At 39.0% G+C, this 25913-nt stretch overlaps 5 protein-coding genes across 7 annotated transcripts; 2 read left to right on the top strand and 3 right to left on the bottom strand.

Moving 5' to 3' along the window:
* Positions 1-7: 7 nt before the first annotated feature.
* Positions 8-8352, bottom strand: LOC111800385. Its single transcript, XM_023684050.1, has 5 exons — positions 8147-8352; positions 4780-5265; positions 1488-1604; positions 944-1362; positions 8-518 (listed from the first exon to the last, which is right to left on the bottom strand). The coding sequence occupies exons 2-5, from the start codon at positions 5257-5259 to the stop codon at positions 143-145; spliced, it is 1392 nt and encodes a 463-aa protein (XP_023539818.1). The 5' UTR covers positions 5260-5265; positions 8147-8352; the 3' UTR covers positions 8-142.
* A 542-nt stretch (positions 8353-8894) lies between these two features.
* LOC111800904 (EG45-like domain containing protein) lies at positions 8895-9728 on the bottom strand. Of its 2 annotated transcripts, XM_023684814.1 has the most exons (3): positions 9577-9728; positions 9216-9495; positions 8895-9111 (listed from the first exon to the last, which is right to left on the bottom strand). In XM_023684814.1, exons 1-3 carry the CDS (start codon positions 9686-9688, stop codon positions 9105-9107), a joined length of 399 nt encoding a protein of 132 aa, XP_023540582.1. In that variant the 5' UTR covers positions 9689-9728; the 3' UTR covers positions 8895-9104. The 2 variants fall into 2 exon arrangements, with proteins under 2 accessions (XP_023540582.1, XP_023540583.1); XM_023684815.1 differs by lacking the exon at positions 8895-9111 and having other exon boundaries at positions 9212-9495.
* Positions 9729-11435: 1707 nt separating this feature from the next.
* LOC111799536 (protein NRT1/ PTR FAMILY 6.1) lies at positions 11436-13895 on the top strand. Its single transcript, XM_023682891.1, has 4 exons — positions 11436-11859; positions 11942-12159; positions 12247-12827; positions 12911-13895. Exons 1-4 carry the CDS (start codon positions 11637-11639, stop codon positions 13779-13781), a joined length of 1893 nt encoding a protein of 630 aa, XP_023538659.1. The 5' UTR covers positions 11436-11636; the 3' UTR covers positions 13782-13895.
* A 1652-nt stretch (positions 13896-15547) lies between these two features.
* On the bottom strand, positions 15548-22557 carry LOC111801035. Its single transcript, XM_023685001.1, has 5 exons — positions 21094-22557; positions 18146-18717; positions 17834-18053; positions 15954-17364; positions 15548-15861 (listed from the first exon to the last, which is right to left on the bottom strand). The coding sequence occupies exons 1-4, from the start codon at positions 22339-22341 to the stop codon at positions 16015-16017; spliced, it is 3390 nt and encodes a 1129-aa protein (XP_023540769.1). The 5' UTR covers positions 22342-22557; the 3' UTR covers positions 15548-15861; positions 15954-16014.
* Positions 22558-23599: 1042 nt separating this feature from the next.
* Positions 23600-25804, top strand: LOC111801034. 2 transcript variants are annotated; one of them, XM_023684999.1, is made up of 5 exons: positions 23600-23922; positions 24238-24472; positions 24797-25100; positions 25200-25277; positions 25413-25804. In XM_023684999.1, the coding sequence occupies exons 2-5, from the start codon at positions 24240-24242 to the stop codon at positions 25461-25463; spliced, it is 666 nt and encodes a 221-aa protein (XP_023540767.1). In that variant the 5' UTR covers positions 23600-23922; positions 24238-24239; the 3' UTR covers positions 25464-25804. The 2 variants fall into 2 exon arrangements, with proteins under 2 accessions (XP_023540767.1, XP_023540768.1); XM_023685000.1 differs by having other exon boundaries at positions 23600-24028.
* The last annotated feature ends 109 nt before the right edge of the window (positions 25805-25913 follow it).

The following is a 25913-nucleotide window of genomic DNA, read 5'->3' as shown; positions in this document are numbered from 1 at the left end:
AATTCCACACAAAAAGGAACTTTGAAGTCTTGTTATTACAAGCAATTAAGAGGAATGGTATGGCATTCAAATGTATGGTTCCCTTGGAACAGACCACTGACGACTACAGCAGTCAACAAAACCAAAATCAAACTCTGACTATTTACCGAAAGCTTAGCCTAGTAGCAGATGAATTGTCATAATAAGAGAATGACAAATTTGCTTCACCATAGCTAAGACTACCAGAAGCTGGTCCTCCTTGAGGCAAACCAGCGTAATCTCTCCCCCCGTCCTGAGATGGAAACCTGTGCTGTGAGCGATATGGAGATGGCAACCTGTTCTGTGAATGATATGCTGCTGCTTGTGACAAAGGAGCAGTATGTGAGGCCGTAGGAGACAACCATTGGCTGTAGTAACGAGGAATAAAATCTATGCGAGCATCATCTTCTCGATCAGACTGCAAGTGTGGTGTATGATACCGGCGCCCATACACATCCCGGAGATCTCCATTATCATAGGTCTCAATCGGATTGCGAATACTGTTAAAGTACAAAGAAACATACATCATGGGTTATCAACTTATATAGCTCCAGTCCCAGTAAGAAGAAAAATTTCCAAAAAAAGCCAGCCACTTGCATAAACACGTCTAAAGTAGAATACACAACTGCATAAAAAAACCAAGCCCACAAATCCAACTAAAAGAAGAGGTTTCAATCAAGTAAAATAAGACCAAATGAATAATGCATGTCACCGAAGTCCAAAGGGAAAACATAGACTCAGACTAGGACTAAACAACACTAGGTGACTCGAAAACGACACAACCCCCGCAGTCCATAACTTGCATATATTATCGTTATCTGCACTCATTCTAAATCAGTTGGACAACTTGCAGAAAGAAAAGCACAGAATGACCCAAAAGAGATATATTTAAGACGATAAAAAGAAGAAAAAAATATATATATACCTTTCATATGAATTTAGAGGGTATCTTAAAGAATTTTCACGAAAATATGCTTCATGTGCATGCTCTGGATGATAAGCTTCAACATGACGGGGAGGGGCTTCTACTCTTACAAGCCTAGGCTGCACTTGTGAATGAGAGAAATGTAGTCCTGGTTCAAATGGATCATACTGCACATGACGAACATCATGTTGAGACCTTGTCTCAATGTCCGGAAGGTAGTGATCATGTTGAGGCCTTGTCTCAATGTCTGGAAAGTAGTGCACTCCAGACGACAAGTTCTCAAGAGGATATGGTTTAACCACTTTAGTTCGTGTAGACCTAAATGATGGCCTATTCGCCACATTTGGTCGAACGTGTGATTCCTTATGAGATGTTTTATTCTTGGCAATAGGGCGGAACAAGGAAATTAGATGTTTTACCTACATTAAAAGACAGCCTCAGCAAATTATAATCAGAATTATTCACTAAAATGAGCATTTGCTTTTAAATGATACGAAACATAGAACTGAAAGCAATTCAACATAAAGTTCAAGTACAATGTAACCTGTGTGCCACTGAGTTCCTGCCTGAATTTCCGATGACCAGAATAATTGTCTTTAATAGCCTTTTTGAAAGCACTTTCGGGAAGAGGTAAGCAATCCTTGAATATCTTAAATTTCACCTACAACATAAAAACAAAGGAATAAAAAAATAACTCAATGGAAAGAGGAAGCTAGATTAAGCTAGTTGCTATTTTGATGCATATGTCCCAGCCAACTAGAAATCAGGTGAATATACATAACCATGTGATGCAAAATATAAAATAACACTTAAAGCATCAAATTAAACAATCTCTTCAAGGCACTGCCCACTAAAGGCATTAAACAAGATAATGGTTGTCACATTTAGGCATGTACAAGCGGAGGCACTCGCTTCAGTTTTTTGCACCCAAGGAAAGGAAGATAGTCAGACCTTTAGGCATGAACGGGACTAAAAGCCTTTTTCTCATCCACCGTCAATAAAAAATAAAAGCATCATATAATTTATCAGATAAAAGGATATCCATTACAAACCATAGGAATAATTAATGACATAACAATTCCTATATGAATAGATAGAGAAGAAGTAATTAGAAAGCATAGGAAAGAAATATTCTTCACTCCATCAATGCCTCAAAAGATGCTCACCCTCAACAGGCAATTTAATCAACCGACAAAAAAGACTAATCAAATCCAAAACTCATTTAACGATTTAGTCACTAATATGAAAATTGTTGTAAAGATTTAATGCGATTTAATTCATATCATTATATGTTGTCGAAAGGTAACCTTAGTTAATTGATCATGATTTGGTTTATAAATATCTCTTTTAAAAGCGACAAAAACACACGTAAATTATGTACCAAGTGGTCATATTCAACTTTTCTTTCTTGTCACTTCTAGTCTCTCCATTCTTCCAACAATAGAGATAACAAAAACCTCACTCCATGCATTAGCAGCATGGATACGATACAACAAGACGTGATACATTATTTTTAAAAATTTGGGACATGACATGACAATGACATATACCTACACAAACACACGTGCGCACACACACTGATATAAAAAACACACCTAAATTTATAATTATGTACCAAGTTGATATATTCAACTTTTCTTTCTTTCCACTTCCACCCTCTCCATTCTTCAACAACATAGATAACAAAGACCTCACTCCATGCATTAGCAGCATGGATACGACACAACAAGACACTGTGATACATTCTCTTTTAAAAATCTAGGACACAACAAGACACTGTGATACATTCTCTTTTAAAAATCTAGGACACGCCATGACAATGACATATACATACACAAACATGCGCACACACATAAAAAACACAACTAAATTTATAATTATATACCAAGTTGTCATATTCAACTTTTCTTTCTTTCCACTTCTACTCTCTCCATTCTTCAACAACAAAGATAACAAAGACCTCACACCATGCATTAGCAACATGGATACGATACGACAAGGACACTGTGATACATTATCTTCTAAAAATCGGGGACACGACATGACAATGATATATACATACACAAACACGCACAGGCACGCACACACACATATATAAAAAACACACCTAATTTTATAATTATGCACCAAGTTGTCATATTCAACTTCTCTTTCTTTCCACTTCTACTCTCTCCATTCTTCAACAACAGAGATAACAAAGACCTCACTCCATGCATTAGCAACATGGATACAATACGACAAGGACACTGTGATACATTATCTTTTAAAAATTTGGGACACAACATGACAATGATATATACATACATGCACACGCGCGCGCGCACACACACATGCACAAACGCGCACACGCGCGCGCGCGCATAGATATAAAAATCACACCTAAATTTATAATTATGTACCAAGTTGTCATATTCAACTTTTCTTTCTTTCCACTTCTACTCTCTCCATTCTTCAACAACAGAGATAACAAAGACCTCACTCCATGCATTAGCAGCATGGATACGATATGACAAGGACACTGTGATACATTATCTTTTAAAAATCTGGGACATGACATGACAATGATATATGCATACACAAACTCGCGCGCGCACACACAGTATATACACTATTTTATACTAGGAAATTTAAAATCAATAAGTTTATACATTTAAAATGCTTAAAAAATAGGTTTGTTGTATCTCTCCCAAATTTAATTATTTTTTCCTATGCTATTATTTGTGCTATTTGTTATGAGTCTCAAATGTTTGGTCATCCTTATTCACTTGGTACAACTTAAGTGTTAAACACGAATACATTAACCAAGCTAAAGTATCCATACTTCTTATATTAGAATGATGCATAAGAATATCCATTTTACCGCAGTAACGCGAGGGGCTTCCTACCAAGTTGAACGGGGACGAAGACAGTGAAATGACCTCGTCCCAGTCCCTACTTGCCTTCATTTTTAAATAAGAATATATAATTGAATAACTTCGATCCCCTTGAGTCCCCCACCTTGACTGTAGGGACAAGATTTAAATGAGGGCATGAGCAAAGACGAAGAAGCCATCCTCATCCTTGTCCCCATCCCACCCTGCAAAAGTCCCTAATAATACATACCCCACTTATCTATAGGAAGGTTTTACCCATCTAAGTCTAGCTCCAAGAGACAACAAAGGTTCTATATTGTTAAATTCTCAATCCTTATTGGCTTGAACCCAAGCTTGGAGGGCACATCCAAATATCTCATCAAGTCCACACAAATCACCACTTGAGGTTAGTTTTACTTTCTATTAAAATGCTCAAACAATTCTTTCTTTTTTCTCTCTCATTTAAACACCTCTTCACATAAATATTAAAATTCAAAGTTTTCTTTCAAAAGTTCATTGAACTATAGGAAAACTAAATCAAGCCCAAATTTGGAGAGCTCCCAAATTCAAGGATGCAATTGCACAAATTATAGAGTGGATCTTGAGAGCCCGTTCAAGTAAGGTCGCTACTCTTAAAGCAACCATTTGATCAAGTTCTAACATATGAAGAAACACAATTGCTTGTAAAACCCCATATGCTTATAATCCATAAGGTAAATACATTTCCTAACATAATAATGTGACATGCATGATTCAAAAATCTTGATTGAGATGCTTGAATTAGTTAAGGCAACTTTGCCCAAAAGACGATTCTAATAGCCACCCTAACTTACATATTGAGTTGTACACTTAAGTTTTGAGCTTTTAGGCCTCCTATTTTGACAACAAAAAAAATCAACATAAATGCTTCATTAATCTACACTTAATGAGAAACTATCCATCTTATTTTCAATCTACATAAACAATAAGGGCGATCTTTTTTACCTGTGCTTGAAATTGGCCATCGAAAGCTCTTGGTTCCAAATCCAATGCACCCTTAGTAGTAGCTTGGTAAATGCCATAGAGAAGCTTCAAGTCGGTGTCGAAAAGAAATAGCTTGGCATCAGGAGCTATATTCTTCACAACTTCAATTTTCCCTTTTGGTAAGCCAAAAACGCGATATTCATAACATTCCGGCTTTGTTTTTCCATTGCACATAAAAATGAATCCAGAGACATGTTTCTTTTCCTCCGTTTCTTTATACTTCTTCTGATCATTGCTGGGAGGGATCAAAGTTGTAACTGAGTCGTGTGTTGGAATACTAACAGGTTCTTGGCTTGAAGAAGAACGGGAAACTTTCAAATTCAAAGTTTCATTTGCCTTCCTTGACTTCTTCTTCTTAATATGTTTCTTAACACCTTTATTTGAGATAGAATGATTCAAAAGTTCTTCAACCTTTAACGCTTTCCCTCTCTTCTTTGCCATGGATGACTGCCATAGCTTAAACAATCAATATGGTTGCATATTTACAAGAACAAATCCTTACGTAGAAAAAGAATTCTACGGATAAACACATCATTAACCCATGAGGTTTAACAAACTAACTTGTTTCGAAGTTTTTGATAATGAACTAGGTTTAGAGTTTCAAAACTTGTAACTAAAATCTCCGAGGTTCCTAAAATGCTTCAAAATCATGGGTCGTTCCTTTTTTGTGGGCTAACTACTTTAACCGAAAGATGATGAGGTACTTTGAAATAATTTTACACTACACTTAGGTTGATGTACAAGGACTTCCATGGGCCACCCTCCCTTTGCTTCTTGTCTTGGCAACCTCACCCACCCTCCAGTCTCTCTCCGTCTTCTCCTCTTCTCATGAACCCCTCTCCACCCCCTCCCTATCTCTCTCTCTCTCTCTCTCTTCCCTACTTGCTAAATCTAAGTTGTCCACCCCTTTGAAACAAGAGGAAGCAATATTGGAGAACAAAGCAACATAATAGAAAACAATGAGCATTTAGCAAACAACCAAGCTAGAGCATGACCAAATAGCAACACTAAATAACTTTTTGTTTGCACCATGAAGTGACAAAAAAAATGATGAAGCGACCTCAAGAATGTTGTACCAAACCTGTACGAGGACCAAAAAACAACATTGAAACAACACAATGAGAAAACACTAGTGCCAAATAAAATAAAATAAATCTGCTTAGTCATTCTTAGTTTAGGGAGAGAGTGGACAAGGAAGGGGATGATTGGTTGGGGAAGCAGGAGGAAAGGGAGGGACTAAGTGAGGAGGGGAGGGGAGAGATAGAGGGTTGGAAGAAAAAAAAGAGAGTAAGTTTTATTTTTAATTAACTCTCAAGTCACCTTAAAAAGTAATATCAAGTACATTATGTTTTGTCAATCGGCCTTAAAAGTAATATAATATCAATGGCGGTGCTTGAGGTTTCATCTCTTTCAGCGTCCAAGGGTTCTCACAAACAAGTGTCTTTGGTCTATTAAACCTTTAAGCACTCATTCTCAAAAGGCATAGTTTAGTTGCTTACTCTTGTCTCCTCGTGGTCTTCCTTCCCCTCTTTACACTTGGGTTTAGATATCACAAAAAAGGTAAAGTCCTATACTTGGCTTTTCATAAATGAGAGAATTAACATTTGATGTTTTCCAAAGATCTATCTTAATGTTTAGACCACGATGATGCATTTTCTTTTACAAGAAACAACTTCTCATTGATATAATGAAAAGGATTAAAAATTCTAGGGATACAAACTCCCAAAGGAAGTGAAAAAACAATAATTAAAAACATTTAAGACAACCATATAGAGAACAACCATAAACAAGAACATTTTATAGACTCAACAAAACACACCCCTACGAAAAAAGAAAAAAAAAAGACTATTATTGACTTTTGTCACAATTTTTGAGAAACTTAAGAAAACTGGGGAGTGCCATCCAAATATGTGGTTATAGCTTTTTCTTTGTACTTCTTAGAAATGGCGGAACAAGGAGCTTAAGACATTCTTTGAAGATTCCCTTTGCAAATATTTGGGTGAGGATTGCCCCAATACTTGATTATCATGGTATGACGAGGAAGCAATCCCACATCCTCCTTTCATGACAAAGAACTTTTACTTAGCAAGCTAAATTTCTTACCTTTCTTAATCCAATTGACTTGAAAGAAATTGGAGAGTCCATAGAGCATAGAGAGTCGACAAAAGAAAGCTTGAAATTAAATGCATCTAATGTACGTCGGCCCTTCCTTTGTCAATGCTACCAAGTTCTTACAAAATGATATACCCTTGTGTACCATTTAAAATGTATCTCCTAAATCGAGGACTGCTAAACCCACTCAATAAATATTATACCATATAACCCCATAAACCACTCAACAAAACATTCCACTAAAATCAAGATATGTTAATTAAACAATTTAAGATTTTTAATAAAAATAAATGATTTTCAAAAAGGGTGGATAGAAATTGAAATACCACTAGCCAATTTTAGAAAACAAGCACTACCCAAAATTCAGGTCCTTTATGTTAATTCAAAAAATATACTCTTCATACAGTCAGCAATGTTCACCATGATTCATAATTTTCCTTAAAAAAAAAGAGAACTCATTGTGACTTTTTCAAGCATTATTGCAAATGCAACGCCTTGGAAATGAACAATTGCCAAACACATCACAAAGCTGGGTGAAATTTAAGCTTTGTGGAAGAAGCTCATATCTCCATTGTTAGCCTATCCACCATCCGAGTTAACCAAAACTTTTATCTAGTATAAATGGTCTCCTTACCATCCCAAGTGCAAAAACTCTCCAACTTTCCAGCCCAAAAAAAAGTGTCACATAAGATCCCACTTTCCAGACTCATCAACTGGTATAAACATAATGAAAACCCCATTCTCCAAGACAAACATAAACACAGAAACACGCCAATGTATTCATGTAAGCATGCATTGAAATTTTCCAATAATCTATCAGCATATATCATATATGCGTCCATTCACTTGAGATTCTGAAACCTAAGCCCAGCAAACTCGAAACGTCTCATGCAACAATCTATCTTGAACAATCAAAAATAGCCATGGAGGCGAAGGTATGTTTCTGCCAAAACTTACTAACATTTGTCTTTCGGAGTCAAGATTATGGTATAGGCACTACGTATCAGAAAGAAGATGAACAACAATTCAAGAGAAATCTTCGTCAATTTAAAAAATAAAAACAATATTGGAAGATCAAACCTTGACAAAACTAGAATATTAAAATGAAAAAACGTAGACGAGAAACTGACTGCCATGATTATAACGACAGCATGGCCCCTAAAACTAACATGGCCTCAGAAAAATAACGAAGGATTAACAGAGAACTTCGGAATACCTGTAAACGTAGCCTCCCAAGATTCCGTCGGCGACGATTAGGGCAACGAGAGCCGGGACGAGAAAAAATGAATCGGCGGTCTCAAATGAGGGTACGTAGATGTATTTATAGAGCCCTCGAGATATTTGTACCGTACTCCTGGCGGGTTGTGAAACGGCCGGTTTTTCCCGCGACCTGTCTCCGACGGTCCGCCAACATTTAATTTAAAATTTTTCTTTGTTGCAAAATTTATATATATATATATATATATATATATATAAAAGAAAACCATAAAAAGACCGGATCGACCCGCCTCTAAAACGTAAACTCATTCACCACTCCAACTCAGTTTCACAATTCTATTATCTTCGTTAGTGCTGGGTCTTTTAGGGAATTCTCTTGTACTTCGGTACGATTTCACACTATGTTGCGGGAAGAGGAGAGAGCGGCCTATTTTCGTTATCTTCTCCACCTGGGAATGGCAAAGCGGTGCCTCCAGAGATATGTAAGCAAGCTCTATGATGACATCATTAGAATAAAATCCAATATATATTCCGAATGTCGTATATAATTTTAAAAAATTATGTTTGTCTAGATTAAGTCTGATTAAACAACATTCAAACACATTCATTTTTTCGTTCAACGTTCTAATAGTTTTCTTTCGCATATGTAATTTAGAATTTAGTCCAATTATAAGCTTAGGAGTTTAAATCCGATTGAAATGGTTTTTAGTTCCGTTTTTATCATATTTGTTTTATTTCAAAGCAAAAAAATCAAGACCACCGAAATATTTTTTATTTAACGATATGTGATTACTACAACCATTTGTTACGATACCATATAGACCGTACAACATTGACTTGAGCCGAAGTCAATGTCTAGCAGCCCGCTAGAGACGACTTCACGAGCCTAAGGAGTTTTCGTTCGATTGATTATTGGAAACAAACATACATATATTGGAAATAAAGGCTCCTGTTTATCAGACCCTGCAAAATAATCCGAAGGAAGAAAGGTTTTTAGGCTACTAAAGGAGAAGCGGGTGTCCCTACCCCGCCCCGTGGACATTAGTAGAGTAAATTTTAGAGCTTACTCGGTAAATTCGATGTTGATTTTTCCAGCGTCGGGATTGGCGATGGAGGAGAAAGCTTCCTGGGAGAGGTCAATGGTGGCTTGGCAGCCAGGAGATGGGCAGAGGTCAACGACCTTGACAGTGACAGTGTTGCCTGTGCATGGCTGTGGAACGCCCAAGTTTGTTGGGCCAGTGCATGTCACTCTGTACATTCTCCCACAGGCTGCGCCATTGTTGTATATGCCTTCGCTGGCTGCTGCTATCAGTGTCCCTTGCTCCTCGAACCCGAAGCATGCAGACGCTACACATATGAACCAAACAAAGCATGACAATACAAAACTATTGGGATTAGCGTAGAGAAAGGATATGTTTAGATACTCACGGACGTAAGGAGGCGTATAGAATGTTGCTGTGCCTGTGTCTGCATGAGCATAAGTGAGTATCAACACCAAACTCACAGCCAACGCCACGACCTTCATTGCTGCTGCTTCCATTTGATATCTCACTTCTAAACCTTATACTCTATTTGCTTATGAATCAAAACTCATAATCTCCTCCCAATTTATACAAGTCTTTGCAGTTCTAACACGGTACGTTTCAATTAATATGCAATTAAAGAAATGTTAATTCTTAATTAGTAGGAAAAGTCAACAAATTTCTATTTAATTTGAGTTAGATTGATTTTCACGCAGTTGAAGTTGACTTGGTTTGGATTTGGTCCATGAAGTCTCTCTTTTGTAGCCTTTTGTTAATTAATTTCTTTAATGTTTCCTTCTAATAAGGTGTGGAATTTTTTAGAACGAATAATACTACAAGCTATCTGGATGGCTACGTATGCAAAACAATTTCTCTTATTGGCTCTTGAGAAATTAGTATTCAGTCTTCCCATTATTTTTAGTCAAATTGGATGCAAGTGATTAGAAATTATTTATCAACCTAAGTGAACCGTTGAGAACGCTTTATGTGAGATCCCACATCGATTGGAGAGAGGAGTGAGTGCCAGCAACGACGCTGGACTTCGAAGGGGGTGGATTGTAAGTTCCCATAACGATTGGACAGGGGAATGAAACATTTCTTATAAGGGTGTGGAAACCTCTACCTAGCAACCATGTTTACCTTGAGGAAAATCTCGAAATGGAAAGCCTAGATAGAACCATATCTGTTAGCGGTAGGCTTGAATTGTTACAAATGGTATTAGAGCCAGACCGTGAGAGGTGTGTCAGTGAGGACGCTATGCTCCAAAGGGGATGGACACCGGGCGGTGTGCCAGTGAGGACGCTAAGTCCCGAAGGGGGTAGACACCGGGCGATGTGTCAGCAAAGATGTTAAGCTCCAAAGGGAGGTGGACACCAGGTGGTGTGTCAGTGAGGACGCTGAGTCCCGAAGGGGGGTGGACACCGGATGGTGTGTCAGCAAGGACGCTAAGCTTCGAAAGGAGGTGGACACCAGGTGGTGGGTCAGCGAGGACGCTAAGCCCCGAAAGAGGGTGGACACTGGGCGGTGTGTCAACAAGGACGCTAAGCCCCGAAAAGAGGTAAACACTAGGCGGTGTGCCAGCGAAGACGTTGAGCCCCAAAGAGGTGGTGAGATCCCACCTCGAAAATCTTTGAACTTCATGTCTTAGAAGTATTTGAACCACATAGAACACAAAATTTACTCTTAAAAAAAGAAAATAGAACAAGTTAAAAATTTATTGACCGAAAGTTTATTAACCAAGGACCGAAAGCCTATTAACCATGAAGTGGAAAGTTTATAGACCATTTTGAATGGGTAAGAATTTAAAGTGAAGATGCCAAGCTTTGAAACCCATAAGAGCTGTCTAGTTAGAGACGTTTGAATGAGGCCAGGCTTGCTCATAACGCTATCCGCCAAGTCGGTATTAAATGAGCATTGCCAGCCTATACGCCTCACAATTTGGATATTCAATTTCATTATAGTTGCTACCCCATATTTCTTCACCCACATTTACCCAATCTGTCTCAAACCATAAATGCACTGTCCAATTCCTCCTTTTTCCTGTTTTAGTTTCATAAATTTACACCTTCAATGGGACCCCATCTCCAAAAATATGTATAAGAAATAAGAAATAAGAAAAAGGATACGAACAGCTACCCCCAGCGTAAGCTTTGATTCTAAGTTTGTTGCCATTATGGAAAAATCAATTCCTAACCATAATCCAACCGGTGATTAATTGGGACTTCTTTGTCTTGTGGTGAAGAAATTCATTTCTTGTAATCTTCTTAAGTGGGCCTATGCTGTTTGGTTGGATTCCTATTGATTAGGCACTCAAAATCACTCACTCACTAACAGTCAACAAAGCTTGCACAAAATTATGGCCTTATAACCAAAGATATTTCTTTCTCACTATGGACAACAGTTCTGTTTTGAGTTCTCTGTGAAGACAGTGGTGGATTTTGTTTTTGTTTCCAGGGATTCACAGGTATGGGAAGTACAGAAATCAAATCACCTCAGGAGATGGTTGAAATGCCTGCAAGATTGGACGAGCAGAGGAAGAAGCTTGGGATGTTTTTCGTTGAATCGGACGATCGGAGGACGGCGTTCGGGCGTGGTTACACTGGAGGAACGACTCCGGTTAATATCCGTGGTAAACCGATTGCTGATCTTTCAAAGACGGGCGGCTGGATAGCAGCCTTCTTCATTTTTGGTAAGCAGCTTGTTGCTTGTTGTGCTTGTTTTGCTTGTTGTTAGTACTTGGAGTTGAAACTTGTGTTGATTTTGTTTACAAGGGAATGAAATGGCAGAGAGAATGGCTTATTTTGGGCTGTCAGTGAACATGGTAGCCTTTATGTTCTATGTGATGCATATGCCATTTACAACTTCATCAGATGCAGTTAACAATTTCCTTGGGATCTCACAAGCATCCTCTGTTCTTGGCGGTTTCATCGCCGATGCATATCTCGGTCGTTATTGGACGATTGCGATCTTTACTACAATCTATCTCGGGGTACGATTCGTTCTTATTATAAGCTCCTCCTATGAATTCAAAGCTGATGATGATATTGAAGAAATGGTTGATTTTAACTAAATGCAGGGCTTAATAGGAATAACTCTATGTGCCACAATTAGTGCATTTGTACCAAACCAGGAGATATGTGATGAGTTATCACTGCTTCTTGGCAAATGTGAGCCAGCCAAGGCATGGCAAATGACTTACCTTTACACAGTCCTTTACTTGACAGGCTTTGGGGCTGCAGGTATTAGGCCATGTGTGTCTTCTTTTGGGGCTGATCAGTTTGATGAGAAAAGCAAAGACTACAAGTCTCATTTGGATCGCTTTTTCAACTTCTTTTACCTTTCTGTCACCACTGGAGCCATTGTGGCCTTCACTGCTGTTGTTTACATTCAAATCAAGCATGGATGGGGAGCTGCTTTTGGCTCCCTAGCCATCGCCATGGGCTTCTCAAACGCCGTCTTCTTTCTCGGTACTCCGTTGTATCGACATCGGTTGCCTGGAGGTAGCCCTCTCACAAGGGTTGCTCAAGTCCTTGTGGCTGCATTCAGGAAGAGAAACGCCTTGTTTTCTAGCAGCGAGATGGTTGGCTTGTACGAGGTCGATGGCAAGCATTCCGCTATCAAAGGCAGCGGAAAGATCCTTCACACAAATGATTTCAGGTTTGTCGAATTAGAGTAAGAGATCGTATTAGTATCTTAGGCACGTTAAGTTAAGTTTTTGAATTTAGCGGTGATTTACGCAGGTGTTTAGACAAGGCAGCACTCGAGTTAAAGGATGATGGAGGTAATCCAAGCCCATGGAGGCTTTGCACAGTGACTCAAGTGGAGGAAGTGAAGATTCTTTTGAAGCTGATTCCAATACCAGCCTGCACAATCATTCTCAATTTAGTGCTAACAGAATATCTCACTCTTTCAGTGCAACAAGCATACACCTTGAACACTCACATAGGCCGTCTTAAGCTCCCTGTCACATGCATGCCAGTCTTCCCTGGCCTCAGCATATTCCTCATACTTTCTCTCTACTACTCGGTATTCGTTCCGCTCTCTCGGCGCATCACCGGCCACCCGCACGGCGCTTCTCAACTCCAGAGGGTCGGCATCGGTCTAGCAATCTCGATAATCTCGGTCGCTTGGGCCGGGGTGTTCGAGAGATACCGAAGGAACTACGCTATAAAAAATGGATATGAGGCCAGTTTTTTGACCCCTATGCCCAACTTGAGTGCCTACTGGCTGCTCATTCAGTATTGTCTCATTGGCATAGCAGAAGTGTTTTGCATTGTTGGTTTGCTTGAGTTCTTATATGAGGAAGCCCCGGACGCCATGAAGAGCATTGGATCGTCCTACGCCGCTCTCGCGGGCGGGTTGGGTTGCTTCGCGGCGTCGTTGTTAAACAGTATTATCAAATCCGTCACGGGGAACCCAAAGGAAGGAACTCCATCTTGGCTTTCTCAAAATATCAACAAGGGACAATTCGATTACTTCTATTGGCTTCTCACAGTCATGAGTATCATCAACTTCTGCATTTTTCTGTACTCAGCTCATAGGTACAAATACAGGAAAGATCATGAGGTTGGAGAAGGAATCATGGAAAATGGAAGGCATGGTACAATGTAAGATCCAACCCGACTTAGTTGGTTAGTGTTAGAGTTGATTTTTAATTGTGTCATTCCATACCAGAAAAATCGAGTTTTTAAGTTATCAATCTCTCATTTCTCGATCGATTTTTTCTCCTGTTATTTCAATCTACACGATCAACTAAATATAAAAATCACTTTATCCGTATATGAATAAATAGTGACACCTAATTGTCACGTTCATCTTAAAACACATGAAATTCTAATTTTTAAAACAAAGAGATTATAAATTGAATGCTGTGATTCTTTTTGTCATTCTATTTACCAACCAAAGGCAGTTGGCAATTATGATGCAACTAAATGCTCATCAGTTGACTACACGTTACCTTTATTTATTTATTATTTTTTTGATTTTTTTGAAGTTGCTGTTGTGAACTTGAATGGTAGTTGGGTTTCTTTCAACTTTAATGCCTATTTTCTTTTATTTTCTTTTGTTTTAAACAGCTCATAGCTTTGAGATTTAGAATGCGACATTCAAGATACCTATTACATAGGAGAAAGTGATCTTTTGGGTTGGGATTGCCACAAACTTTCGAGGGGAAGGTCAATAATTCCTATCTTCGTTACTCTATATCGTTTTGAGGTAGTTCCGTAAACAAAATCATCAACGAGTATGTCCAAAATAAACGATATCCTATCATCATGGAATTTTGAGGTAGTTCCATAAACAAAAGCATCAAAGAGTATGTCCAAACTAAACGATATCCTATCATCATGGAGTTTTGAGGTAGTTCTGTGAACAAAATCATCAAAGAGTATATCCAAAATAAACAATACCCTACCATCATGAAATTTTGAGGTAGTTCCGTAAACAAAATCATCCAAGAGTATGTCCAAAATAAACAATAGGATAACAATATCCTACCATCATGGACTTTTGAGGTAGTTCCGTAAACAAAATCATCATAGAGTATGTCCAAAATAAACAATATTCTACTATCATGGAGATATTATAGCCCTACCATAGTCATACCTTTAAATTAGTTGTATAAGTAAATTTCATATTGATCAAAGGAATAGTTAATTCTTGAAGACATTGTCATGTAAAACTGTGAGTTAGTCTTCATACGTAGAATAAGTGTGGTTCAAAGAGAGGACTGCTAAGGGTGCGAAAAGGAGTGGTCGGTACTATATAATCCACAATGTGATCCACGGTGGAGCCCAATATTAAATAGATGGTTTACTCCAAAGAAAATGAGGAAACTCTCAATAAAGTTAAAAGAGCTAAACAATTAGAATGAATATTTGAAGAGAGACTTGAGCTAAACAATTAGAATGAATATTTGAAGAGAGAGTTGATTGTATCTTGTTCGAGGGAAGAATTGTTGAAATTGCGAGAGAATTTGTAAGAAACACCAACTCAACCAAGTAAATTGAAACTTTGTCATCAAAATGTGTGAAAACTACACAAGTTTTACTACTACGAAGGCATATACTGTACATTGAAATTGGACGAACCAGCCCCGTTAACCTCATTTGAACATCTCTTGCATACGGTTGGAGGACGAGTTACTCAGAATCATTACGTGTGGCGTTATTTCAAAATAAAAGTAATAAAACAAAGACAAAGAGTGCCTTCCCTTCTTTAACAACAGCTACAGTCATACAAATTGCAAGATTATGGTCACTATTCCTTGAAAAATGTAGGCTCATCTCATCCTAAAACTAACCATAAAGGAAATCTCGCCTTCCGGCTTCCAGAAAGGAAAAAAGGAATTGAATAATGTGTGCTGGGCGAAAAGATTCTGAATGGAAATAAACAAGTAGACAAAAGGCATCGTGTGTGTTATACATGAAACAAAATTCAGTGTGTCCCATGGTGATAAAGATCAGTTAATCACTGGAAGTACAGGTGATAAATTGACAGGCTCTAGTAGCGCTTCATGTCAAAATTTCTCGACATAATACACATGGCCAGATTCTATTCTCTAGTACATTGTTATCTTATAGCATGCTCAATCAAAATCGAAACTTGTGTTGCTGTGCCGACAAATGTAACAGATACCATTGATTCGTCGAGGAGGTTAGACAATTGGGAATATTCTTAAATCACTACCCTCCTATAGACAGAAAGAAAGAAAAACAAAGCGTTAAGGACTACTTATTAAAGCAATACTAAATACCAGAAGCAGCAAAGACCGGAGGAACAAACCTTAATTGCATCGCTTGTTTGAAAATTTGCACCGCATAATCTACAGAATACAGTCTTCTGTCTAAATATACTTTAATCCTGACACATACTGTTGTCTGGAGATTACATATTGGGCCAAGGAATAAATAATTCCTAAAATCCCCAATATTCTAACCTTAAGCACATCTGTCATGATGGCAGATGGTAGATTAAGGGGCACTGTTAGCAGTGGCGTTGAATCCGTATGCTTTGTGAAGCTCCATACAAATCTGTTAAAAAGGATCTGACTCGGGAATGTAAGAACAAGGAGAGCTAAGTTTTTAACCGCAAATATCCAATCTGGCCCACCGATATCCAGACCCCATCCAGCATTTCCATGCCAAACATCTTCTCCTATGTTGTACATCGCAGTGAGGACCAAGTATGCTGATATCACTGCTGTAACGGGGAAATACCTTTGCTTGTCCCCAAATCCGGCAACGAAATCTGAGTCCTGGTTCAAAAGCAGCAAGATCGGAGCCAGAAAAAATATAGCATAGTTTGAACCACCTGTGAGATTGACATTCAAAATTAAGCATATAGCAAAACACATCACTGTAGCAACATTTCCAACCGCTGGCATCCATGCTCCTTCTGCTGTCATTCGCTTGATGGTGAATGTCGACAATGAAGAAGCCCGTCGTTGTTGCATAAATCTAGTTCTCGTGTTAAGACTACCAATGCCACTTTCACCGGATTTTGTGTGTCTAATTCCACCCCTTTCAGAAGTTTTCTCTCGCATGAGAGATGCAAGTTCAAACTTTATTTCCAGTGCAATTAGCATAAAGATTGCTGCATAAAGGCCAAGCAGCGACGTCCTTGCTCCTTCAACAGCTAATAGTGTTGAGATCATCTGCTCTTCCTCTCCCATATCTCTAACACTGTCATCTCCTAAGATGCTTTTTAACCTTACTTGCCCTTCCAAAAGGTATGTCACAGGGAACAGAGCAACAAGCAGCGCAAACACCCAAGGTAAGAGCCTTGTACTTGAAGCAGATGGAAAATGAGCAAAGATCACAAACACCGAAGCACAAACCATGGTGACAACTATAAGGATGTGCAGGGCAGCTGCCTGAAGGAAGTACTCGGCAGATATGTAAATGCCGAGTGCAATACCCATAGCTATGGAGTATAATACTCTAAACTCAGTAATATATTTAATTGGCAATACGGACGTAATAGCTGCAAGAGTGAGCAGAATTGCTAAAATAAGCAGCCAAGATGGCCAGGTAGGTTTTGAGGCAACAAAGCCGTAGATGGAAATATCATCAGAAGACTGACGAGCTGCTCTAATAAGATCAGAACGGTATGTCCAAGACAAGGGAATTGGTGGCTGCATCATGATAAATAGCAAACCAGTTGCCACAACTAGCACTAAGCATCTCTTCGCTGACTGCAAAAAGGAAGTAGAGAAGGGTAATTAATTAGCACAAGCGTATTGACTCTTGAAGATAAATAAATGGGAAAAACAGATCAAGCAAAAAATAATTGATAAGGTTTTTTTTCCTCATAAAAAGAAACTGTCTACTCCAATATGCATCTTCAGAGAGTTTTGAAGAAACGCAGCAAATGGTTTACGCAAATAGCAAAGTGCCACAAAAATTATTGTTGTTGAATTAACTAGTGAAACTTTGAAGAACGTTGTTGTTAACCTCATACCCAGTAATGACAGACTTCCAAATGCAAGTTCAGTAGATAATTATTTAATTGATTAACGTTCTTCATAACGGAAAAGTAATACACATCTGAACAGACGGTGCATCAAACTGAGTCATTGTATAGACATTTGAATAATAAAGTTCACGTTGAGAACTTACAAAGAAGACAGAGAAGACAGTATTAAATAAATAAGAAATAAATACCAGGACATGAGGAAAGTGGAGAGCGACTATAGGTATGCAAGCCAACCCTGCCACAAAAATACAGCACCCTAAAAGCAAACCATCTGATGGGGGCCTCCCGTTGAACCATTGAAGAGCTTCAAATATCGTTTCACGGAAAAACCACACTGATAGAGCAACCACGCCAGCATGTGCATAACCTTGCCAAGCCTTCATTTTGGAGGCTGTTCTTGATTTATCCCTGTAAGATCCCAAGTGAAAGTTGAAGTCTCAATAGTATCAAGGTTAACGGAAACTAGAACAAAGCTATAAGAATAAGTTTGTTATAATTACTTGTAAAGGAGCAATGGGGGTGAAACTGCTAGTAGGAGAATAGCAGACACCCATACAACAGACTTGGAAGTAATAAACAGCATTGCCAGCTTTGAAGCATACAGGCAACTGAGAACCCAAACAGCTTTTGGTCCAATTCTGTTATCAACAGAGAGTCTACGTACCAGGACCAAGCCTACAAATGTTGTCACAATAACCATATAGCTTGGGAAAATCACATCATCCTCAAGGCCATAATAATATATGCTGGAGTAACTTAGAAAACGATTCTCAATGTTACATAGTAATAAAGCATGGCCAATCAAACAGGCTTCAGTCAAAAACTGAACTTTCGACGGTAATATGGCTAGACCAGGAACAGCCAAGGCAAGCACCGCATCAGCCACAATGAGTTTGCAGAAAGACTTGAGGGACATTCCAGCCAGCCAAATATTTAGATCCCAGTAATTATGCATCACAAACCACATGATCATTAAGCTCCCAAGGAAGACAAAAGCAAAGTAAGATGACAAACTCTTCCTTGTAAAGAACCGAGCCAGATAAAAACCAGCCACAGATGGCAGTGGAAGGAACTGCAAGATAATAAACAACGAAGAAGCAATGTGTGTCAAATAATCAAAATCTGCAGAAAGTACGATATTATTGCCCCATGTTCACATGTCCTAATTCCTACAAAAAGAAGAAGAAAAAAAAAAAAAAAAACTTGAATGCAAGTTGATATGAACCTCTTTCCCTGAGCATACAGACAACAGAATAGAAGTTTTGCACATTGCAAAAAAAAAAAAAAAAAAAAAAAAAAAAAAAAAAAAAAAAAAAAAAAAAAAAAAAAAAAANATAATATTATGAACTTCAAAGCAGTCAACGACCAACATATTCATTCTTGGGAGGATGCCTGAGCTGACTGGGCCTCATTATCCTCCCTATTCCTCGACATCTATACTTCTTCATCTAAGAATGGGCTTCCATAGCAACGTCTAGGACTGTTGAGTGCCAAGTTTGGGATTTGGGGTGAGAAGAAAACTTTTTGACAGAGAGCTAATCAGTAGTGATATGTTTACTAAGAGGTTTGATTTTGTCCAATTAAAAGAGAGTCAATACATAATATTTTGGAACTTAGAGAATAGAGGTACATTCTCATCTAATTTGATTTCTGCGCATGATACACTTACCAAGTCTAACTCCATTTGAGAACCCCCTTGGCCAACCGTATTTGAAAATTCAAAATCCATAATAAAGTTAAGGCATCTCTTTGGTTGCTCTCCTATAGAAGTCTCAATACTACCTTCAAACTACGGGGAAAATTTTCTCACTTGGCCTAGCACCCTCGGGTTGCTACTTTTGTACGACAGGTGGTGAATCCATAGATCACGTTTTTCTTCATTGCACTTTGTCTTTTAAGGATTTCTCCCTTCTCTTTAATGAAATTGTTTGTTGGTATGTGTACCTAATCAGGTGGACGCTTTGCTTTTGAAGATTCTTGAAAGCATAAGATTCAAAGGCAAGGCTAAGTTACTTCAGAACTGACGATTAGAACTCGCCTCTTAACTTAGTGGAAAGAGAGAAATCACAAGATTTTTAAGACAAGATGTTTCTGAAGGAATTCCTTTGTAACCGTGCACAACATACTTCGTCGTTGGTGTTCTAACATTAAAAAAATTATTTAAAAAAATCCCCCCATTTCTTTACTTTTTTATAAAATAAAAAATCCTTTTTGGGGATAAGAAACTGAGACTATATTGAAGAAAGATACGATGGCCAAAAAGACCAAAGGGTTACAAAAAGGAGGCCTAATTGGTCATGGTACGTACAGGGTTATAAATACAAAAAAAAAAAAAAGTTACAAAAGAGAACACCAGACGGATGCAAAGAGATAATTCAGCCCCAAAACTCCTCCGACCCTCTATTTTCTCTCGAGCCAAATCCTTCAAATGTAACCTTAACAACATTAAACCACAAAACACTAGCTTGCGCTTTGTACGAGTTCCCATAGATTAGTTGGATAAGACCCCTACCATTTCCATTAAAAAAAATGCCAATGAATGCCAAAGAGCTTAAATAATCTGGCCCAAATGTCTCGAGAAAAGGCACTAAGGGGAAAGAGCTGCACTTAATTTCCACACACCAGCTAGAAGATAAGCAGAGATGAGGGTTCTTGTTGAACTTCCTTTGAATACACACCCAACAAAATACTTTCGCCTTCTTTGGCACCTTAGCTTTCCCAATGATGTCTAACCCAAACTTGGGTGAAAAGAGGCAAGATTAATAGAGAGAGCTGGAACCAGAGAATTAGCAGAAAAGCGACCACTGTGATGAAGAGTTTAGCTTTAAACAAGTTCACCACAGTGACGCATGAGCATGATAGATAAGTAATCAACAATTGTTGACAGAGAAATAAAACTTGTCCAATATCTTGATTCATACCCTGGTTACAAAATTTTGAAAGGAAATATGCCCTCATGAAGTAGCCAATAAACAATGGGATAAATCGACCACCCTAATTCATAATAAAACAATATGAGGTAGGACCTGACTGACTTATCCTCCCATAGGTATAAAAAGATCTCAAACTTAAGAATGCAATATCACAGCGTGTTCACTGATACGTTATAACCCCTAACAGAAAATCTTTGTAGAAGCACCAGCTTGGTTTGCTTCTTACCAAAATTAAAAATAAAAAGAAACTAAAGAAATTCGGAATTCCTGCCTCAAGAAACCACTAGATAGTTGGCTCATCTTTCCAGTGAAAGCATAAGCAAAACTATATCAACCATCCAACACATACTCCTCTACCAAAAAACTTCATAAGCAATTCTACTACCGGAGTTCAGTTTACAGGACAAAATGGAGCAATATATTCACTGCAACCACAAAACGTGCAATATAGTTCATCCATAGATGCGGATTAGAAACATGCCACGTATTCAAATCATATAAAGTCAACGACGTACCATTACTGGAAATCCCACTACAATTGCTCCGGCTGCACTAACTATCACAGCCAAAGCAGTGAACGCCACAGTGCTAAAAGCATCCGAAACCATACCCATAACATAAGCACCAGCTCCTGCTGCCCCTCCAAGCATAGTTGTAGTCACAAGAAGGTAATTCAACGGCGGTGGCACCTGAATGTAGCGCCCAAAGGAGTGGAAAACAACTCTAATTTCCAAACAGATAACTACAACAACTAATGCGACAGCGCCATTAGCGACCCGAATACTGTGCAGCTGATTGGCATTTTTAGTGACCCACCAAAGTGCACCCCTCGTCGACGCATACAGTTGAAAGACAAATGGAATGAAAAATAAAAGCAGCAAATCACAAATGGAAGCAGCGGAAGAAAATACCACCGAGTGATGAGATGCAATGTGGAAGAGTAGAGGGACAAATAAAAGATTCAAGGTGTGAATGCAGCTCTCCAAAGGACCAAGTATCAAATTATCGGCAGGGATCTCTCCACCATGAAACTTCGCTTCTTGCTTGTTCTTGAACGACGACAGCCGAGGAATAGAATAAAGCCAGTAGAAGATGCAATTGAAGCCCATGAGATAATAAGAAGCATTGAGCATGCCAACGGCCGATATGGTCGCCCAAGTAAACAGAGCGGAAGCAGCAAACGGCACACAAGCGAACAAGAGGCGCTCGAGAGCAAGGACGATAGAGGGGTTTTCGATCTGAATCCACTTGAACTGAAGCGAAGCCCAGGCACCAATCAAGAAATTGGTCTCGGCGCAAAGGAAAGCAGCGAGGATCGCGAGAGGAATAGAGTTGAAAGTGAGATTAAAAGAGGAGCTGAAGAAGAAAGCAATCTGAGAAAAAACAAGAGAAAACCAAACACCAAAAAACGCACCAGGCTTGAAATTGAGGGAATCAAGGATATAAGAAATCATAAGGCCGATAGTCAATGTCACAATAACGGGGGTGCCGCCAAGGTCAAGAAGGAAGGCAGCAGAGGGAACAAGGGCAATGGCAATACGAGGGTTGTAGATGAAGGAAGAAGGCGAGAATCGAGAATTCTTGAAAGATCTGGAGGGAGAGGAAACTGAAGAAGAGGAAGAAGAAAAACCGTGACGATCGAGATAGGCACTAGGGTTTTGGTCGTAGGGGCTGCCATTGCCGATGGAGGAGAAGGAGGGGGCACTAGTGGAGGCGGAGATGTGAGGACGAAACGAACGGGACTGGAGCTCCGGCGGCATCATCTTGAGAGGCGGAGGATGACGGTGAGTTTGAAGTCGAAGTGGGCGTCAGCGCCAACCGAAGACGGAAGTGATCTCTCTCCGGTGGGCTTCCTTGGAGGGTTAATTCTGGCTAAACCTGACGTGTTCCAACAAATTGCATCCGTCCGATCTCGCTTCCACTACGCCCATCTGTTTCCTGTGGACTATGGTCTTGCTTCCTTCCCTCTCTTCAAAAAATTCAATAACTTCCAAAAATATTCTTCAATCCATTCACCACACTCAAATCAATTGAGTTATACCTTATTACAAATTTTTATTTCATACACCAAATTATTTGAAAAATAGCTATAAACCGGTCTAATCGTAAAGATCTAAACATGAATCGACGACACCTGACCTAAATAATATAAACTGGAGCTAACTGGTTCAAGAATGTCCAACCGAACCACGAAGCGATGTGAATCGGTTTCTTCAATCATCGTGGTAACCCTACTCACCCGTCTCATGCGACACTCGATGACAATAGTTTATGCCACCATTCTTTCCCTCAATAGATATCAATAAATTTGGAAATTATTAAATATAAATTAAAAAATTCGTAGGCGTATTAATAATTTTTCGAAGAAAACACCAAATTTTGTGGGTAATGTAATCGAAAAAAAAAATTAAAGTTTTAACTAATTTTTTAAAATATTTATTACCTAAATGTTTCGTAGCTTGTTGGCTTAGTGGGGTAACGGGGCTGGTTGGGCGCGTTACTACTCACCACTTCCCAGGTTCGAACCGTTTGGGTACACATAATAATGATAATAATAATGATCCATCATACTGAGGTATTCCAAAATACCTTTTTCTTACCCGATTATTTGTATTAAAATTAATTTTAGTATTTGACATTCAAGTAATTTTATATTTTAAGACGTCCTTTAGAATATCCACATAAGAGTTATTTAATAATTAGAGATCCAGTATAAAAATAAACCAAATTAAATAATCACCTATGGACATGTCTATATTAATCCTCTCCCACATACAAATACATATATATATTATATATTAAAATTTTAAAATTATGGTAATTATTATTATTATTTTCCGTTCGTTTGTTATATAAATGATTCTATAGGCCCATATGATTCCCGTGGGCCTAACATGGGCTCTCACAAGAAGAAGCAGCCCAAAAGGAGCAACATTTGGGCCCATTGAGCCCATGGTGGGACTGCTCAAGGGGCAGGATGGAATTCCATTTTTTTTTTAATATCATCACTGGCGAGGCAATGTGCAGCATATAAGCGAGATTGAAGAAAGACAAGAGAAAGAGAGAGAAACAGAAACAGCAACAACAAAGAAGACGACCGCCATAGCCGTAGCTCAGACGTCATTAAGCTCTGCTGCTCCAAACTTACTCAACCACGCGCTCTCTCTCTCGTAATGCTGAAAATTCCCTCACCTGAAACCCGATTATTCCAATAATTTTTTTCAGGTCATCGAGCCATCAAATTCATTGACACGATCGGAGCTTCAATTTCCTTTGGAGATCTGGTTTTTCTCCCATCGGATTAGCCTTCTTGTATTGTGGATAAGAATCTTCCTGTTCTCATTGTAAGTTTTCTTCTTCTTCATTTCCCCTTCCCTTCTTCATCTTCGTCTTCTGCTCCCATCCGTTCTGATTTAACAGTCATCAATTACAATCTTCGATTGTATGAGGGTATGTTCTTCGCCAGATCTTGTGATTAGAGATCGATTCTTCCACTTCTTCAGTCTCATATGTGCTTTCCTTTTCTCTGTATGGAGTTCTCTGAGAACTTGAGAAAGGGAGAGTTCCGGCAGGATCTGGATTAGTCGTCTGCTTCATTCCGTTTCCATAGTCGTTTCAATTGCAAATTTATAAATTTCTCTTTGTTTTCCCCCTTGCAGGTATGGAGACGGAGGTGAGGAATCAGAATCAGAGAGGTTGTAAGCCTTTAGAACCGGAGGTGTTCTTACAGTGGGCAAAGAGGAAGCGACTGCGATGTGCTAGAATCAAAGACCCTGAGATCTCCGAGCGATTGTGCGGCGGCCTACGGAAGAAAATCGAATCTCGGGCCGATCGCTGTGTGGTTTCTGGTTCCGAGAAAGAAAGAACCCCACTCCAACCTAATCGCCTAACTAGGTCAGTCAGAAAGTCACGCCTATTTCCTGTTCCACCACACTCTTTTTGATTCCCGAGAAAGCTGATTAAAAAAAAAAAAAAATTAAAAGGACGATTATGACTTTTCTCTCCTCTGTTAATTTCTGGTTTGGATGTTCCCATTCATTCATTATTTGTGTTTCTATGGGCTACTTGGGTTCATGTATTTGTGGTTGTGTTGTGTTCTTGGGTCTTTCTCCTCCTCCTCCTCCCCCAGCTACCAAAGAGAGGGCAATTGAAGAGAGGTGTTTTCCCAGAAATACGAGGTAAATCAATTTTGTGTGTTGTGGATCTGTTTGGTGACAGGAATTCTGAGGGCGTTACTACGCTGCGTAACGGTGCAGGCACATCCCCGTCGCCGGAGAAGGAGGACCGTTACTACGCCACCAGAGGATCCGCCGGCGCTGCTGTGGTGGATGAGAATGGAAGAATCTCAACCAACAGCAACGGCAACAGCAACAGCAAGGCGGAGGAAAGAGGGTTTGTTTGGCCAAAGCTGTTTATAGCTCTGTCAAGCAAAGAAAAGGAGGAAGACTTCATGGCCATGAAGGGGTGCAAGCTCCCTCAAAGGCCCAAAAAGAGGGCCAAGATGATTCAGAGAAGCTTACATGTAGGCAACTGCAACAAAACCATATTTCCCCCCATTTTCCTATCGCCGTGTGTTTGTATGTATGTTTGTTTGTTGTTAATGGTTGTTTGTTTGTGGCAGCTGGTGAGCCCTGGGGCATGGCTGACTGAAATGAGCCAAGAGAGATATGAAGTGAGGGAAAAAAAGAGTACAAAGAAGGTACATAACTGAACTTGTTTCTTTCCCATCATCTCTGTTAAATGAAATTGCTTGTTTTTTTTTCTTCTGGGTTGAAGTAGAAGTTGAAGAAAATGCCTTTCCTTTTCTTTTTGTTCGTGGGTTTTGAATTTGCAGAGGCCAACTGGGTTGAAAGCCATGGGAAGCATGGAGACTGATTCAGAATGAATTTTTTTTTTTTTTTTTTGGTTCTTTTGGGAAATGCTGAATTGAATGAAGAAGAGGAGATGGATAATCCCTCAGTCACAATCTCAATTTCAACCTCATCCTAAGGCTCTGCTTCCTCTGCTGTGCCCTTTTGGAGTTGTGGGTCAGAATTTGGTATTGGATTTGATGCTAAACAAGTCCAGTTTTGTGGGTTGGTTTAGTTTATTAGGCAGAGCCGCAAAAGCGATGAGTTGTTTACCAAATTAAAGAAAAAGTTGCTCTTTTCTTTTTTTGTGTGTATAAAATGTAATGTAAAAAAAGAAAACGATTGTTCTTTACAATGGAAGGTGGATTTTAAATTGGATTCTGTATTTTGGGGGGTGATGATTATGACCCACCTAAAATTGAAAAATGGTCCAGAATTAGTTACAGTGCAAATTTATTGTGTTTTCATTTTAAATTTGTTACTCA

This window comes from Cucurbita pepo, chromosome LG08 (assembly GCF_002806865.2).
Source record: "Cucurbita pepo subsp. pepo cultivar mu-cu-16 chromosome LG08, ASM280686v2, whole genome shotgun sequence".
Taxonomy (NCBI): domain Eukaryota; kingdom Viridiplantae; phylum Streptophyta; class Magnoliopsida; order Cucurbitales; family Cucurbitaceae; genus Cucurbita; species Cucurbita pepo.
The sequence above is the reverse complement of the archived record's forward strand: the minus strand, read 5'-3'. Positions and strand labels throughout refer to the sequence as shown.